Source organism: Notolabrus celidotus, chromosome 6 (genome assembly GCF_009762535.1).
Source record: "Notolabrus celidotus isolate fNotCel1 chromosome 6, fNotCel1.pri, whole genome shotgun sequence".
Taxonomy (NCBI): Eukaryota; Metazoa; Chordata; class Actinopteri; order Labriformes; family Labridae; genus Notolabrus; species Notolabrus celidotus.
The window spans coordinates 27,010,080-27,025,983 of NC_048277.1; the positions used below are offsets into that span (position 1 = coordinate 27,010,080).

At 37.5% G+C, this 15,904-nt stretch overlaps 2 protein-coding genes across 3 annotated transcripts in view; one reads left to right on the plus strand and one right to left on the minus strand.

The window, feature by feature from the left end:
- Nucleotides 1–2,075: 2,075 nt before the first annotated feature.
- dnajb9a (DnaJ heat shock protein family (Hsp40) member B9a) lies at nt 2,076–5,639 on the minus strand. The gene is made up of 3 exons (XM_034685675.1): nt 5,448–5,639; nt 3,660–3,890; nt 2,076–3,493 (listed from the first exon to the last, which is right to left on the minus strand). Exons 2-3 carry the CDS (start codon nt 3,874–3,876, stop codon nt 3,057–3,059), a joined length of 654 nt encoding a protein of 217 aa, XP_034541566.1. The 5' UTR covers nt 3,877–3,890; nt 5,448–5,639; the 3' UTR covers nt 2,076–3,056.
- Nucleotides 5,640–7,003: 1,364 nt separating this feature from the next.
- LOC117814800 (calcium-independent phospholipase A2-gamma-like) overlaps nt 7,004–15,904 on the plus strand; it is a 32,101-nt gene continuing 23,200 nt past the window's right edge. Inside the window, exons 1-6 of one of the 2 annotated variants that reach the window (XM_034686313.1) lie at nt 7,004–7,169; nt 7,481–8,793; nt 10,223–10,372; nt 13,433–13,584; nt 13,832–13,926; nt 14,970–15,141. In XM_034686313.1, coding sequence (XP_034542204.1) covers nt 7,558–8,793; nt 10,223–10,372; nt 13,433–13,584; nt 13,832–13,926; nt 14,970–15,141 — 1,805 coding nt within the window. In that variant the 5' untranslated portion in view covers nt 7,004–7,169; nt 7,481–7,557. Of the gene's footprint in view, nt 7,170–7,480; nt 8,794–10,222; nt 10,373–13,432; nt 13,585–13,831; nt 13,927–14,969; nt 15,142–15,904 lie in introns of those variants that run through there. The other variant, XM_034686314.1, reaches the window with a different exon arrangement.

Below are 15,904 nucleotides of genomic sequence, written 5' to 3' on the forward strand. Positions count from 1 at the left end.
TTTCATTCCATATATTCAGACTTTCATTCCATATATTCAGACTTTCATTGCATATATTCAGACTTTCATTCCATATTTTCAGATTTACATTCCATATACTCAGACTTTCATTCAATATATTCAGACTTTCATTCCATATATTCAGATTTTCATTCCATATATTCAGACTTTCATTCCATATATTCAGACTTTCATTCAATATATTCAGACTTTCATTCCATATATTCAGATTTTCATTCCATATATTCAGATTTTCATTCCATATATTCAGACTTTCATTCCATTTCAGACTTTCATTCCATATATTCAGACTTTCATGCCATATATCAGAATCAGAATCAGCAGAATCAGAATCAGAATCAGCTTTATTCGCCAAGTATGCTTGAACACACAAGGAATTTGACTTTGGTAAACTGTGCTCTCTTTGTACAAGGCATAAGAATAGGAATAAGAATAAGAACTACAATAAAAAAATAAAATGAAAATATAATAACAATAACCTTAGCTATAAATACAAAGAAACAACAAATAGCTTGACTAATATGTACAGGCTAAAATAATATGATAAAGTGCAGTGGTGAGTTGCAGAGGTAGTTTTACATTATAAAATAGAAGTTAAATAATACAAAAAATAGAAATATGGAATTCTGCTTGAGAATTGTTGCATTGTATATCTACATGTATATTTACATGTAGATGTACTTACATGTAGATGTAGATATTCAGACTTTCATTCAATACATTCAGACTTTCATTCCATATAATCAGACTTTCAATCAATATATTCAGACTTCATTCAATATATTCAGACTTTCATTCCATATATTGAAATTCAATATATTCAGACTTCATTCCATATATTCAGACTTTCATCCCATATATTCAGACTTTCATCCCATATATTCAGACTCTATTCAATATATTCAGACTTTCAATATATTCAGACTTTCATTCAATATATTCAGACTTTCATTCAATATATTCAGACTTCATTCCATATATTGAGACTTTCATTCCATATATTGAGACTTCATTCCATATATTGAGACTTCATTCAATATATTCAGACTTTCATTCCATATAGTCAGACTTTCATTCAATATAGGCCTATTCAGATTTTCATTCCATATATTCAGATTTTCATTCAATATATATGTTGCAGCTATTTGTTTATTTTTTGTATTTAGTTGTTATTTAGTTTAGAAATAATAAGCAGTATTATTATTAGTAGTTGTTGATTGATCTAAACTTTTCTTTTTCTTCTTAAGTTAGATTTTGGGGTTATATTTTTTGCTAGTCATTTGTTTAATATATTTTAAAAAAAAATTATATGTAGCATTTCTTTTGTTTGTTTGGTAATTAGGAACTGTGGGCACCTGAGGTTATTTAGGTAGGTAGGGGGCAGAAGGCCGGCATGCACCTGGGTGGGCCTATGATTTTTTACCAGCACAAGAGAGGCAGCAGGAGCCGTGATTTTCTTTGTTCCTTTTGTTTGCTTGCTTGCCATCAAAATAAACCATTGGAAACCGCTGAACTCTTGCATGGACATTGGACTTCTTTTGCCTGCGTAAATCACAGCCCCACGGTGCATCAGTGACGCTTTGATTGAGTTTAGTTAAAGTTTGAGTTTGATATTTTGATTTGTCTTTGAATTTTTTATAACAATTGGCCACTACAATAATTTTAGGCCATTCATTGAAACTTTACAGTACTTATCTCTGAGTTATGACATTTATATATATACATGTATATTAATGTACATCATGCTGTGTAAGTATCATCACAGGGTTGTTTTTCAAGCAGACAACATGCTGAAATGCATTAAATCATTAATACTGCCAACACAACATATATATAGAAAATTCTAAACACAAAAAATCATACACAAGGGAGATTAGTTTGGTCTTTACTTTTTATTTCTAAAAACACATTTTCTTTGTGCACAAAAATGAAAGTGCCATATATATTTACAAAAGTATTAATACAAACTATAAATATAACACTACATTGTAAACAGAGCATGTCACCATTACAAGTTTTAAGACATAAGGTAAACTGAGGATCAATTGGAAGAATTGTATGAACAGTGTTGTTTATTTCCAACTGGTCAGCACAAGTCAGAAGCCATTTCAAAATGCAAACAGTCTACGTTTGATTATTGTACGTACTAGCAGTGTTTCTACTGGGAAACTTTGTAACCACCAATTTAAGTCACCATACCTCTGATGATTTGTGTAGTTAAATTTAAAGCATTGTAATTCTGATGTAAATCTACATTTTGAAAAAAAGATCACCAAGTATAATTCAGTGTTGAAACTTTTTGAATCAAGTATAACATCAATCTAGATTTCTTGCCAACTAATATTTTCCACTTCACAATTCAAAATGATGCTTTAGTTACTTTGGTTGAGGTTTCACCAAAAATGCGAAGTTCCCAAAGATGTGACTAGCAAATTTAGTGCATGAATATATGGGGAAAAAAATATTTGGTACAAACATCAGTTTAACAAGTCAACATTTAGAGGGTCAAAGACCTTTGTTGAAATTGCTCACCATTTGTCAACCAGAAGCAAAGCATCCACTGACTGCTATTGTTCCCTCCTACAGCTGGCCATAACAAAACCTTTACAATAGAAACAAAAGGTTGTACAAAAGAACAAAGCGGAGTGGTGAACTGCTGATGAACTTACATATGGGTACTCCATGTATCACTCATACAATGTAATAAGTTACATTTACATACCCCTCATCTCATGAGGTGCTTAAAATACTGACAAAATGCTCCCTGTCAGTTTACATCAACAATAAGTGAAAAAGTACTACAATACTGTACAAGTCAGTGGGCACATACACAGGGGATAGCTTAAACAAAACATAGCTTATTTAAATTTAATCTAAGCTAAGTAAACTGAGTATTTACTGTAAGTCATTTGAGGCCTGGATGTTTGATCTGTTTAAACTTCACAGTATTCAGGCCAAGTGGCTTCCGTTTCACATTCAACAGTGCTGTTTCCCCTTAAGACAATCTTATTTCAGGATTAATAATACACAGCATCTTAAGATGCAGTGCAGTCTGTGTAAGTGGTTACCATGTTTCCTCTGCGTTGTGTCACTGTTCTACAGTGTTGTTTTGATGCACCATGAAACCTGCTTTCAGCCTGTTTGGTGTGTCTGTCAAAGGTAAACATCCTCTCTGCATCATCGAACAAGTCCTCAAAGAAACCTGCTCCAAAACTTCCCTGAAAGTGTCTCTTATGGCGGCTGTGGGGGTCCTTGTGGGACCTGGAGTGTTCATCAACATGTCTTCTGTGACGGGCATGCCTGTTATGGCTGTGGATGTCAAAATCCTTGAAAATGTCATCGAAATTGAAGGCGAACGGTTGATGGGGACCCTGTCTGTGTCTGCTTTGCGACTCCCCAGAGAAATATGCAGAGTTGTCAACGAACTGATCATACTGTCTTCTTCTGGTTTCGTCTGATAAAGTCTCATAAGCTGCAAAAAGAAGAGCAAAACTGAGTCAAGAAATGAAATGACAATATCTTTAGAAGGCATGGCTTTCATAACAAAGATCTGAAATATAACCTTAGTGAAATATAACAGGTAAGAGAAGAAAATGATTTATCATACATCCAAAAAACCCTACAAAAAGCAACAGTACCTTCAGCTATTTCTCTGAACTTGATCTCAGCGTCCGGGTTCTTGTTCTTGTCTGGGTGGTATATCATTGCAAGCCTGTGGAAAGCCTTTTTGATCTGTCGTTCAGAGGCATCTTTCGGCACTCCCAGTATGTCGTAGTAGTCCTTCTTGGCAAGTATCAGCTCTGTTATCATAAGGACGCACACTGCAAACGTTACAGCCGACTGTGCAGTTGCCATAGCTTGGATTGACCCTACATTTAAGAGAGACAAGCAAACTGTAAGAGGGTGTTGCATGCATCAAGCAGAGTGGTTACACATGTGGAGAGTAACCAGGTACTTTAGTTATTGGATAAGGTGTAACTCCAATATGATGTTAAGAAATTACTTAAGCTAGACAAATTCCTTTTAAATAAGCAGACCTGCCAACACTCCCGATTTAGGCGGGAGTCTACAGCTTTTTAACTCATTCTCCCGCTGTACTCCCAAGTTGTTATTTCTCCAGATAATCTCCCTATTTCACGTTGATGTCAACGAAATGAGTGTCCCTCAACTTCTTTTTCAAGAACTCCTCTACTTGAGCCTTATATTCAAACCCCCAAAAAACATCCACCCCTCCTCTCTCTGTAGATGGGTTGATCCAGAAGACTCTGCATGACATGGTTTCTGACAGCAGGTTAACACAGACACACAGGTAGACAGGAAGCTGTGTAACACCGGTAGCTGAAGTGTTCATTAGACGAATTGTTATGAGTTCAACAAACTTCTGCACTGTTTTAAGATTTGATCCATCCCTCATTAAAGTGGGTTAGCCCTGTTCTTGCTTGCTAACTTAAGTTGTGACGTGCAATAACACAGCCTCGTCTTAAAAGTTCATCAGGAGAGTTTAGAGCCCTGTGAGTCTGATGACAGAGTGCTGACAGTGTCACTATCACAATATCACAGGTGAAGTTATTAAATCACTAAACTATACCTGATAACCTCAGGTGGAGATACAGAGGACATCTCTTCCTTCTTTAAATAAAGAGCAGAAAGCAGCAGAAGCTGAGGATGCAGAGGTTACTGCAGGTCAGATAACATTTAGCTGTAGGTAATAAATAGGATTTAAAGGACCCAGATAAATGACTTTAAAAAGCACATAGAGATGTAGATTAATGTCACAGAGACTCCTGCATTGAAATAATACTATAATGGTATTAACATCAAAATATGGTGTCAATGCAAACCACTCAACCTGGAATATGTGTTTGTTACTCCTCACTGCAGTGGCTCACTCTACTCTCACTCTTCAACATGTTTATGAATTTTGTCTTATTTTTAAGACATGGATTTTTAAAAATGTTGTAAGTTTTCTTTTTCATATTTTAATGCAACCTTTGAAATTAAGATACATTTAAAGTATTTGACTTACATGTATTAATGTATAAATGTATTAATCTGCAGTTCAGGCTTATATATGGACGGGGTTGCTGGATAGAGGCTGATTTTACGATACTCCAGAAAATCTATTTTTCACAGTCCAATGTTGGCAGGTATGAATTAGAGTACTACACTTTGCAGAGATCCATTTTATAACTTGGGCTGCAAAAGAGCCCTACAGGAACATTTGCCTTAAATTATGATTAAAAACTAAAATAATACTCATTACCAATATAGAAAGTATTTAGATGTATTCCTGTGTAAGTTCCTTTAAACATTATATCTTTGACTGTTTCAGTGCTATGTCATCAGACACCCGTCACTGCTCACGTTAGCTGACGTCTGCTAACACACTGCCCATGAATCCTTCCTCCCTCCGGACCCTCACTTACCTTTCTGAGGAAACGACTTCTGCCTTCAAGGTGAACTGCAGATCTGTACTTCTTTACCCACGCTAAACATTACAGCTTTAAAATATGATTTATGGTTGCATGTATTATCAACATGCAGCGGTTACCGACAGCATCATTTCAGTCTTCTTCGGAGCTTTCATGGCGAATGTAAGATACTGCACTTCTGCCCTCTATCGGTCAATGGAGGTAATGATCCCTACCCACATGCCCGACAGTGACCCTGATGTTCTGACATTCACAGCTTTACAAGTTATTCTTATACTATGTACATACCAGTGGTCCAGCTCTATGGTACATACCTAATATATAAAGCATTTAATGTAATTGATATAAGTTGCAGTCTGATTAATCATTAAAGCATATTTAAACGATTTTTGTACTTTTGTTATAAAAAAACTAAAGCTGATACTTCAGTGTGTAACTGTCTTTCCATTTCAATCAGACTTTATTTATAAAGCGCTTTTCATACGATGACATTATAACACAAAGTGCTGTACATAAAAACATAAAAACAACTTAAAATTACAGTGACCCTGAAGGAAAAAATTTTTTTACAAAAGATGAATCACTTTTACAAAGTTGGAGACAATTTTACATTCTGGAAAACATTTTTACATTCTATAAAACAAAATTACATCAGCAAACGCTTTTACCAAGGCCAAAACAAATTTACATTTAAGGAAACAATTATACAAAAGACGGAACACTTTTACCATTGAGACTGACTCCTTTTAGCCTGACTCTGTTTAGCCTGAGGCTATGTGGTCTGAGGCCGTTTCATCTGAATTCTGAGACATGATGGAGGTTTTCAGGAGATATGACAGAGCTTTTCCAGAGACACGATGCCTTTTCATGGTATAAGTGTTTTGCTGATGTAATTTTGTTTTATAAAATGTAAAAATGTTTTCCAAAATGTAAATTTGTCTCCAACCTTGTAAAAGTGTTTCATCTTTTGTAAATTTGTTTTGTCCTTCAGGGCCACAGTATAAAATAGAATAAATCAAGAAAAAGATCCCACCCCCAGCGCAACCCCAAACCCGTCCCACAATCCTAAGGTTAAGAACACAATATAAACAACAATAGTAATAAAAAGGAGCTAAAAAGAAAAAAAAAAAAAGTACTGCTTTTGTCTAAACAAAAGTCAAGTTTTACTTCAGTGTTTACCTGTTGTAAGGAATAATAATATGTACATGTAAATGTGAATAATGTTTTTTTGCAATACTGAAAAAAAATAAATTTCTAAGATAATAAAACAGTAAAATATTAATATCATTATATTTGTGTATATACGTTTTTCATCATGGGGGACACATTATTAATACTGCAAGAATATTATATTGTAATATTGTACCGAATCCGCCTAACCAAAACAAGTCTGAGGGATGCCGGTGAATATTTAAAGTTGATCCTGTGCTTCAGTCAACCCCTATGGGGAGAGTTTCTCCACCAATCAACACGCTCCATTTGAGGGGCCAAGCGAAAGACAGCCAATAGCAGAGCTGACAGAGCGTCACGTGACCATTGTTTTTCTTTTGACTGACACTGGCACGTCATTATGGAAATATAGTGTCAGGTCGAATGACCGTGTGTGTGTGTTTCCATACTGAGTTAGAGTTTAGTGTAAACGCTTTCGAAGGTATGCAGCTCCGTGAGAATAATAAGGGACTTCTGGCTTTGGTGACACGACGACATCTTTGACTGGTAGGGATTATTCGAGTTCTGTGGGGTCTTGTATGCTAGTGAGCTAGCTAGCTGCTGTGTTCAGTGTGAGCCGAGCTAACAGCTAGTTGCTGGTGTTGAGGCATGTTATTATCATAGACTATAAATGATGTTATTATTAAATGTTATGATGAGTAGATGTGAGCAATGTTGTCGTGCGATAAGTGAAGACAATTTACCCAGACTTAGGAGCAGTGTTGTATTTAGTTCTCATTGTCATTCTCACCGTTTTATTTCTCACTGTTTTATTTCATTCATGTCAACATCTTGTTTTTGTTGTTGTTTATCACCAGGTGTATGAAAAGGGAGAGCATAGATCTAGTTTTCCTTGGATATTTCTGGATGGCTCACGCTCTTGTGACCTGAAAACATGAGTTATTTGTGGTCTCCCATTACCTGGGTGAGAGTAAGCAGAGCGCTTCATCTGTGTCAAACTCATGCTCGCAGGTCAACAGCATCACTCTCCTTGTGTGGTAACTCTCACTGCAGGGTTCATGTTCTGCAAACGTACTGCTACAAGATTGGCTATATCAGCTGGAGACACATCCACCACCTGAGGATCACTGGGCGTAAAGGATGGCTCTTTAAAGCAAACCAGGCTAGACAGAGGCTTGGGCTCCACACCAGCTCCCCATACTTGAACACTTCAGCTTCACGTTGGTCTGCTAGTCTGAACCAACAGATGTCTCGAGTCAGGAGCACACTGGACACAGTTTCCAAAGCTGTGAGTGGGACACATACAGAACTTTTCTCAAAAATCGCCAGACTCAAGCCTAATGCTTTAAAGGCCAGGAAAAATGCTGAAACTAGTGTTGAATCAACACAACAAGCAGAGGCGACACCTTCCCCTGCTCCCACTGATGCTACTGCCCCTTCTGCATCTACTACACCCACATCTGTATGTAATATATCTCCTGCCAGTACCTCTATTCCTACTGCTGGTGCTACCTTTAATGCAAGTGCCACTACCTCCACTCATCCGCACAATTCTACCCAAGCAACTATTGCTGCTACAGTTCTGGCTGCGCGCGAAGTTAAGGAGAAAAGGCTGAGACGCATCGCTCCAGCTGTCAAAGCCACTGCAGCCAAGAAGCAAGAAGAGCTGAAACTTTCACTGAGGGATTCTGAGAACAAGAGCCCAAATCCCAAACAAAACACTGCACTTTTCCACCCCAGCACCTTCTCAGTCAGCCTGGATGACACTTACAACTACCTGTCCAATCACATAAACTCATACTTTGGTACAAAGGCTGAGGACAAGAAAGAAGATGGTGCTGGACACTCCTCTGCATCCTCTCAGGGTAAACAAACTAGTGACCTCATGCCGGTGTTTGCTAAAAAGGATGCAGTTGCTCCAGTTACAGCAACTTCCCCTAAAAAAGGTTTGGGACATTACCTGTCTTACTCAGCTCCAACTGTGCAAGCCTTTGTGGGAAGCTACATCGCTCCCCTCGTTCCTAAGTTTAGGACAGCGGAGTCAAAAAGTGCAGCAGTGGAGGAGAGGAAATCTGAGGTTTCACAAGTCAAACAGGTCGAGGCCGCATTAAGTCTGGAGCAGAAGGCTGCTGAGGAGAAAGCCAAGAAACTTCTGCTACAAAGAGAGAAGGTAGGTCCACATATACGCATTATTTCAAGAGTTAATGTAACTGATATTTGAATAAAATGCACAAATAGGGCTGTTTTTAAAGAATGTTTGGAATTCTGTTACATGTTTGTGCAACAAAGGATCTCTCAAACATGTTTCCTCGTAAAGGCACATGTTTCTGAGTATCTGGAAATAACAGCAGGTTTTTCACTGTCCTCACATTGACTAAAGCTCTTGTTACTCAATACGTCTCACAGTAGTGTAGTGTGCATGACGTGCTGCCTGAGTTCTAGGAATCTATTTTCAAAAATAACCCCCCCTGGGAACTTGGAGGGTATCAGAAAGTATGTTAGCTTAAGGCGATGTTTTAAATTGCAGACTTATAAACAATGTTACAATGTCATTTAGCAGACGCTTATTTCCAAAGCGACGTACATACGAGAACAAGAACAACACAAGCAAAGATCTAGACAAGAGGAAACAAGATCAGTAAGAGTAACAGTGTGCTTCAAGTCCATTTGGATGCAGCTACTGCCAAGCAGTGTAAAGGCAATGCACACAAGTAAAGAGAGTGAAAATAACGTGCTCAGCCTAATGAGCACCTGACAATAACTAGCTTCCAAAAACAACTTCAAGCAGTTTCGCTTACCAACTAACTTCTTCCTACCGATCCCAGAGATAAGAGCTTGTTCAAACACAACAAATACTGCTTTGATACTTCATTTACAGCTGGCTGTATTGAGTTCTTTTAAAAAGGATCTAATATGTTTTAGTTTGAGGCAGTTAACAGAGGAGACTTTATATAACCGATTTCTTACCTGTGGATGATAAACAGTTAGTCAGTTTGATTGACTTGTGGGTTTTGGTCTACTTATGTTGTGTGATTTAATCCATCAAGGTAATAAATGCAGTTACAAGTACATACAGTATGTCTGTTGACCATGATTACATTTACTGAGGCGCAGCTTTTCCCTTGAATCTGTTCAGGATTTAATCACACCACGAAAGAAGCTGGGATTTCAGAGGTTGGTTCACATTGAGAGTAGAATTCAATGTCTTTGAAAGGAGTTATTATAACTCAGTTTGCTTTATAGATGATGTGTGAATTAATGTGTTGATAATAAAAAAGATTTACGATTTTGTAAATCAAAAGCTGTGATGAGATGGTTGCCTCTGAAACGGATTATTGGAAGTGAAACTTGAAACTAAAACATCCGGGTCACTTTGGAGACTATAATTCTGTTTCAAGTGTATCATATCTTTAATAATGTTTCCCACTGATTCTATCTGATGTAGGAGGTATAGAAATGAAACAGTACTCACGACATTCATTCCTCACTGTGTCCTACTTGTTTTTTAACTGAGCTATACCACTATGTCAGGTTTGAACTTGGCTCCCAGCTAATCTTTAACAGCCTGACTAAACAGATTTTCCATATTTGTGTCCCAGATCATCGCCAGGGTGAGTGTGGACAATCGGACCCGGGCTCTGGTTCAGGGTCTCCACAGAGCATCAGATGTGAGGGTCTACATAAACAGGGTGGAGGACCTCAGCTACCATCTCCTGGAGTTTCCAGAGACTGCTGGGATCGCTGTCAAGGTGAGAAATCTGAACACGCTGTCATGTTTCCTTTTTTTTTTTTTTATCATCCAGAATGCTTTCATGCTAAATCATCAGATGCTGCTTTGCATGTCAAAACACTGCCTCTGTGTTCACCAGAGCATGGTGTGGAGACTCTGTTAACAGCACCGGAGCGTTTTGCATACATGATCATGTTATATCTGGCGTGTATTGTTAACAGCTGTAGCATGTAAATACTGTAGATGATGACCTTCTGCCTGCGTCTAGGAAGTTTCCCATGCCAGACAAAATGTCACAGCCCAGCAGCTATAGGTAGACTTCATACAGCAGCATATATATGCCTCACCCTTATCTGTGATGGCGTCAGGAGCTTATATTGTGCTAACCTATTTCAAAACAAGGACACTACAACTAGGACATGTGAGGAGGGTTGGATAATAATGTTGAGCTCAACATTTTTATAGGAAGAGTACACTTTGATGTTTTTTCAAGTGTCATCAGATACAGAAATAATATACAAATGTAGTCTCAATGCAGTCCAATGTGGAGAAAAATATCTTCTGCAAGCATGAAAGCCGATCCAATTATTCTGTCTCCAAAGTGCTGGTGTTATATGTCATTGAAGTCATATCCAGAGATGTGGAGAGGAGTAGTCTTAATATATCATGTTTAATGTACAATCTAGATTTTAAAGCTGCTGTCAGCCTCAAAGTTATGTTTTCATTTCAGTCAGGATTTGATATGCATTCATTTTTCATTGCAAATTACCCAGCCTTGTTCTCTTTGCTGAGTAGATTCTGATTAAACTACAACACCTGATGGTTTGCTAAACCTTTTAATGTCCAGACTCCAGCTGGGGTGAAACTACAGTCTTCTCGTTCAGGAAGTATTTATTGTTTGCTTCCTTGTTTGAGTTGCTACATGATGGAAGAAAACAAACATCCACAGGTAGTAAGAACAAATAAAAGGACAGAGGAGGAGACAGGGGGGTGTTGGATGTGTGATTTTCAACAAGAAGACTTTTATCTTAGATTTCTGAGTAAAGAAATCAGAATTCTGACTTTTTTTTTTCTCTGAAAACTGGATAGCATACATTTCCAGGATTTGAGAAGCGTAGTGTGTGAATCATAACTTCACTGGCACAGATTTTTTAAAGACTATTTCATGCTCAAGATTAACATCTGTACCAAATAACAATACATTTTCTCAACTGCCAATCAAATTTTGATGGAAGAATTTGGTTCAACCACACGAGTATGAATAAAAGTTCTCGAAACATTCATCTGTGTACTCAAAGAACAAAGTTGCATTCATGTGATTAAAGTAACTCTCTTAAACAGTCTATTTAAATTTTACATCTGTTAACTAAAAAAAGATTAAAATGTAACAAATTTGGACCTTAGATGTTTTTAGGTGCATAATGATATGGAAGATAAAAAATCATTCTCATGCGGTGGTGTACTCAGGGGGTGGCGGGAGGATCACCTCATGTCCAAAGAAACTGTACTAAAGTGGCCTATAAGGTATAAAAACTCAAGAAAGTTCCCTTTGGAAGCCCCTCAAATGAATAGAACATAAAAAGGTGTCCTCAGGACCCCCCTATAAATGTATAAAAACTCAAAAAGTGCCCTCTGGATGCCCCTCAAATATAGAAAATGTAAAAAAAAAAATGTCATTGGCTTGGGAGGCCCCTCCAGAGAGTTCAGTGTTAAAAAGTGCCCTCTGATTGCCCTTGTAGTTAATTATGGTATGTTATGTAAATTTTGTAATATAATCAATTATATATAAATACATTGTTTTGTGTTTTTCCTTTTTTCATAATTCAATTTCCCCCACAATTTGTCACTTTTATATTCACCAGAAGTGTTAGATGCTAAAAAAATGTTTTCAGTGGCCCTTGTCCTCTTCCGTAGTTTCTCAACAGTTACTATTTGATATCAGTGTAAAGCAACAACAATGTTAAGTTAAGATGCAGTGCTGAGAGATTATTATGTATAATGCACAGCCCAATGGATAAAGTGTCACTTCATTAGAGAGATTGGATATGAAATAAAGAAAGAGGAGGAATACAGGCTGCTGCCAGAAAAGTGTTACAAAACAGTCCCTTAGTGAAAGATTGAGTACTCAGAAATCACACTTTTCTGATACTTTCAAAAACATGTGTCAGTCATGACTGTTTTTTTTTAATGATACTTTATGAGCATAAAGAATTGTCTATTGTTTCCTTTCCTGTATCAGAGGCCAACAGATAAAAGATAAGAAGAGGCATTGAAGTAGCATGTAGAGGTTCCCACAAGCTCTTATCATTCAACCTAGATCCTTCTGGGTCATTTTTCTCACTAAGCAGAAAACACAATTTGACCACAGTAATAATACCTTCATATATATATATATATATATATATTACCTTTTAAAAAACACAGTTTACAAAGTGCTTCACAAATGGCAGGGCACATAAAAACAAACACAAAGAGTACTCTATGGAAGACAGAGTTTAAACAAAATTAAAATCAGGCGTTAGGAAAACAAACACAAAATACCCAAACAATGATTCAACCCAGGCACTAAAGAACCCAGGCAACACAAGAAACCAACAGTAAGAACTGAGACCAAAGGGACCAAGAAAGTAAGAAAAATTAGAAATAGAAAAGAAAAGAAAGAATAAAAAGGGTCCACAAGCAGTAAAAAGGAATAAAGCATTTAAAGAGGGGTAAAAGCAATAAGGTGACATAAAGCAAAACAGAGATAGAATCATCAATATAGCTAAAGCATTTAAGGATATGTAGATACAAGCAGTAAAATAAATAAATCAAGATGAATAAAAGTTATAAAGGCAGTAAATGAGATATTAGGAGAATAAAATAATTAAAGAAAAATAAAATGGGATAGAAAGTAAATCATAAAAAAGGCAGTAAGAAGAGTAGTAACAGTCATGTCCTCACAATGTTTACCACACCTATTGTTTACCATGCGTACAAGTAAATATTCCTCCCTCATTCTGGTCTGACCACATTACAGTAGACACCTTGTGTTTTGTGTTCTCCTCTGACTGTGAACGTTTGTTTACATGTTCCTCAGGAGAAGGTTATCCCATGCCTGCTGCGGCTGAAACAGGCCAGTGACCCGGGCCTGAGGGCGGCGGTCAGAGAAGCCCTGGCTCTAGTGGGCTACCATTCACCTGTAAAAGGCCGAGGCATACGGATCCTGTCCATAGATGGAGGAGGGTTAAGGTACAAGTTCAAGTCTTCCTCTTATCTTTATTGTAAGATATGAGAGACTGATATCCATTTGTGTCAAACTGTAACAGCGTCTCTTGTTTTCATGTTTTGAAAATGAAGTCCCTGCTTCTTAGCTATTTCAATCTGTCACATTACTTCCTATTTGTCTTTATTGTTTGTGATTATGTCTCAAGCAGCTGTCACTCACAGTCTTCTTATAAATGTATGTCTCACTGTGTGTGTCTATTTTTGCTTTCAGAGGACTTCTTGCACTTCAGACGTTGCACAAGCTGGAAGCCCTGACCGGAAAACCCATTTACAAGCTGTTTGATTATATTTGTGGTGTCAGCACAGGTACATTGTCCTCCTGCCCTAATTCTGCACGCGTGTGCGTGTGCGTGTGCGTGTGCGTGTGTATGTGCGTGTGCGTGTGCGCGTGTGCGTGTGCGTGTGCGTGTGTGTGTGTGTGTGTGTGTGTGAATGAATGAATACATGTGTGCGGATTATGAGAGCAGAGTTCGACACTGCAAGCTGGACTGGCAGCACTGATCGCACACTGACCCATTTGTTGTTCTGACCTCATTTTTTAGTCCCAATTAAACTCTCAAAGTCAGTGCTGCTTTGCAATGAAGGACGCCCAGAGCAAATCTGTTTTATTTAAAATCTATAATGAATAATGAGATAAGAATTTAAAATGTAGCCTCGCGTTTTCAGGTATTATCAAGAGGTTTTTGTTTTTTTCTACCAGTATGCAAAATCACCACAAGGGGGTGCTATTGATGTGCTAAAAATACTTCTAAACTCCCCCTTGCTTGTTCTCATTTCACAGCAGATTGATAAACTGCTTTTTATTTGTTGAGCAATTTGGTTTTTAATCACCAGCAGAAGTTTTTATTTGTCCCCAGCTCCCATCACTCCTCTCAGGTTTAATCTCCATCAGTTGGAGGTAATTTATTTACACACTCAGTGAACGTTGTCAAAAGATAATATAATCATTGCCTGCTTGATTGAATGATGGTCACACATATATAGAACCCATCTGGGTGGCATCTGTTTGGTTTGCTCACCCACGATATTTACGACCACCGTGTCTCTGCCCTGTCTGCATCGTTGTTGCTTTGTAATCCTGTCAGGAATCAATCTGAGAGAGAAAGCAGCTGAGAGGTGTTTGTTTTTTTAGTGTAGAAGCCAGGTTAATCCCACACACTTCCTATGAATTGTGAAACTCTAAGGCAGTTGGTAGTCGCATCATCTCCGCACCTGTTTGCTCTTTTATTACCCAGATTACCTTGCAGCATTCCCAAAGGAGTGACTGCGTCGTTTCTACTTCTCTATGTTTGTTTACCATTCTGTCTCATTCAACATTCCCTCTTTGAACGATTGTTTTGTTTCCTCAGGTGCTATCCTTGGGTTCATGCTAGGTGTGTTCCAGGTGCCACTGAACGAGTGTGACGATCTTTACAGGAAGTTGGGTTCGGATGTTTTCAAGCAGAATGTCATTGTTGGCACCGTGAAGATGGGCTGGAGCCACGCTTTCTATGACAGCGAGGCCTGGGAGAACATCCTCAAGTCAGTGTGCTTTTATCATTGCTTGCATTGATAGTCTTGCCACTGGTGGTGATTTTGCTCAGTGAATATATTATAATAACACGGCAGATGTTTAGATAGCCTTTATTTATGTCCTTCTCTTTATAAAAAGGGAGACGTACAGGGATTTGACAGTGGTAAACTTACAAGAAGGAAGTCAATGAAGGTGAACACCATGCATGCTGGGTTTTTTTACTTAACCCTCCTGTTATGTTGCGGGTCAAATTGACCCTTTTTAAAGTCAATTTTAGGCAATATATGCCTTCCAAACCAGCAAAATGCAGCTTAAAAATCTGGGCAGCATGTGACAGAAGAGGTGTCATGTTCATTTATCAACTTCACTTCATAAAAAAATATATATATATTTTTTAGATAAAGTAAACAAAAATTTATGTCATATAAAACTGTTGTATTTGTATTCAGGGCTTTCTAATATACATAAAAAAAAGTTTTAACATTAATTTAAATGGAAAAAAAAGTGAGTTATCCTCATTGAACAATGATCTGTGAGAATTTATTAACACCAATGGACTAAAACTTGATTTAAATGGTTAGTAATGGAGTTAAAAATTTGATTTAAAAAATGTGTATTGGGATTTTTCGGTGTTCTGACACTTTTGGATAATTGAATATGTTTCGGATCAAATATACCCAGGAACATTATTGCTGTTCCAGAGAAACGAACATAACAGGAGGGTTAATGTTAACATTGAGTAGAATGTTATTATAATGCTTTTAATTTTGG

Bases quoted from the DNA above. Each gene is read 5' to 3' on its own strand.
- dnajb9a (XM_034685675.1), bottom strand. From the start codon at position 3,876: ATGGCAACTGCACAGTCGGCTGTAACGTTTGCAGTGTGCGTCCTTATG. The intron at 3,494-3,659 runs GTACTGTTGCTT...TTCTTTTTGCAG, and splicing joins GTTCAGAGAAATAGCTGAAG to CTTATGAGACTTTATCAGAC.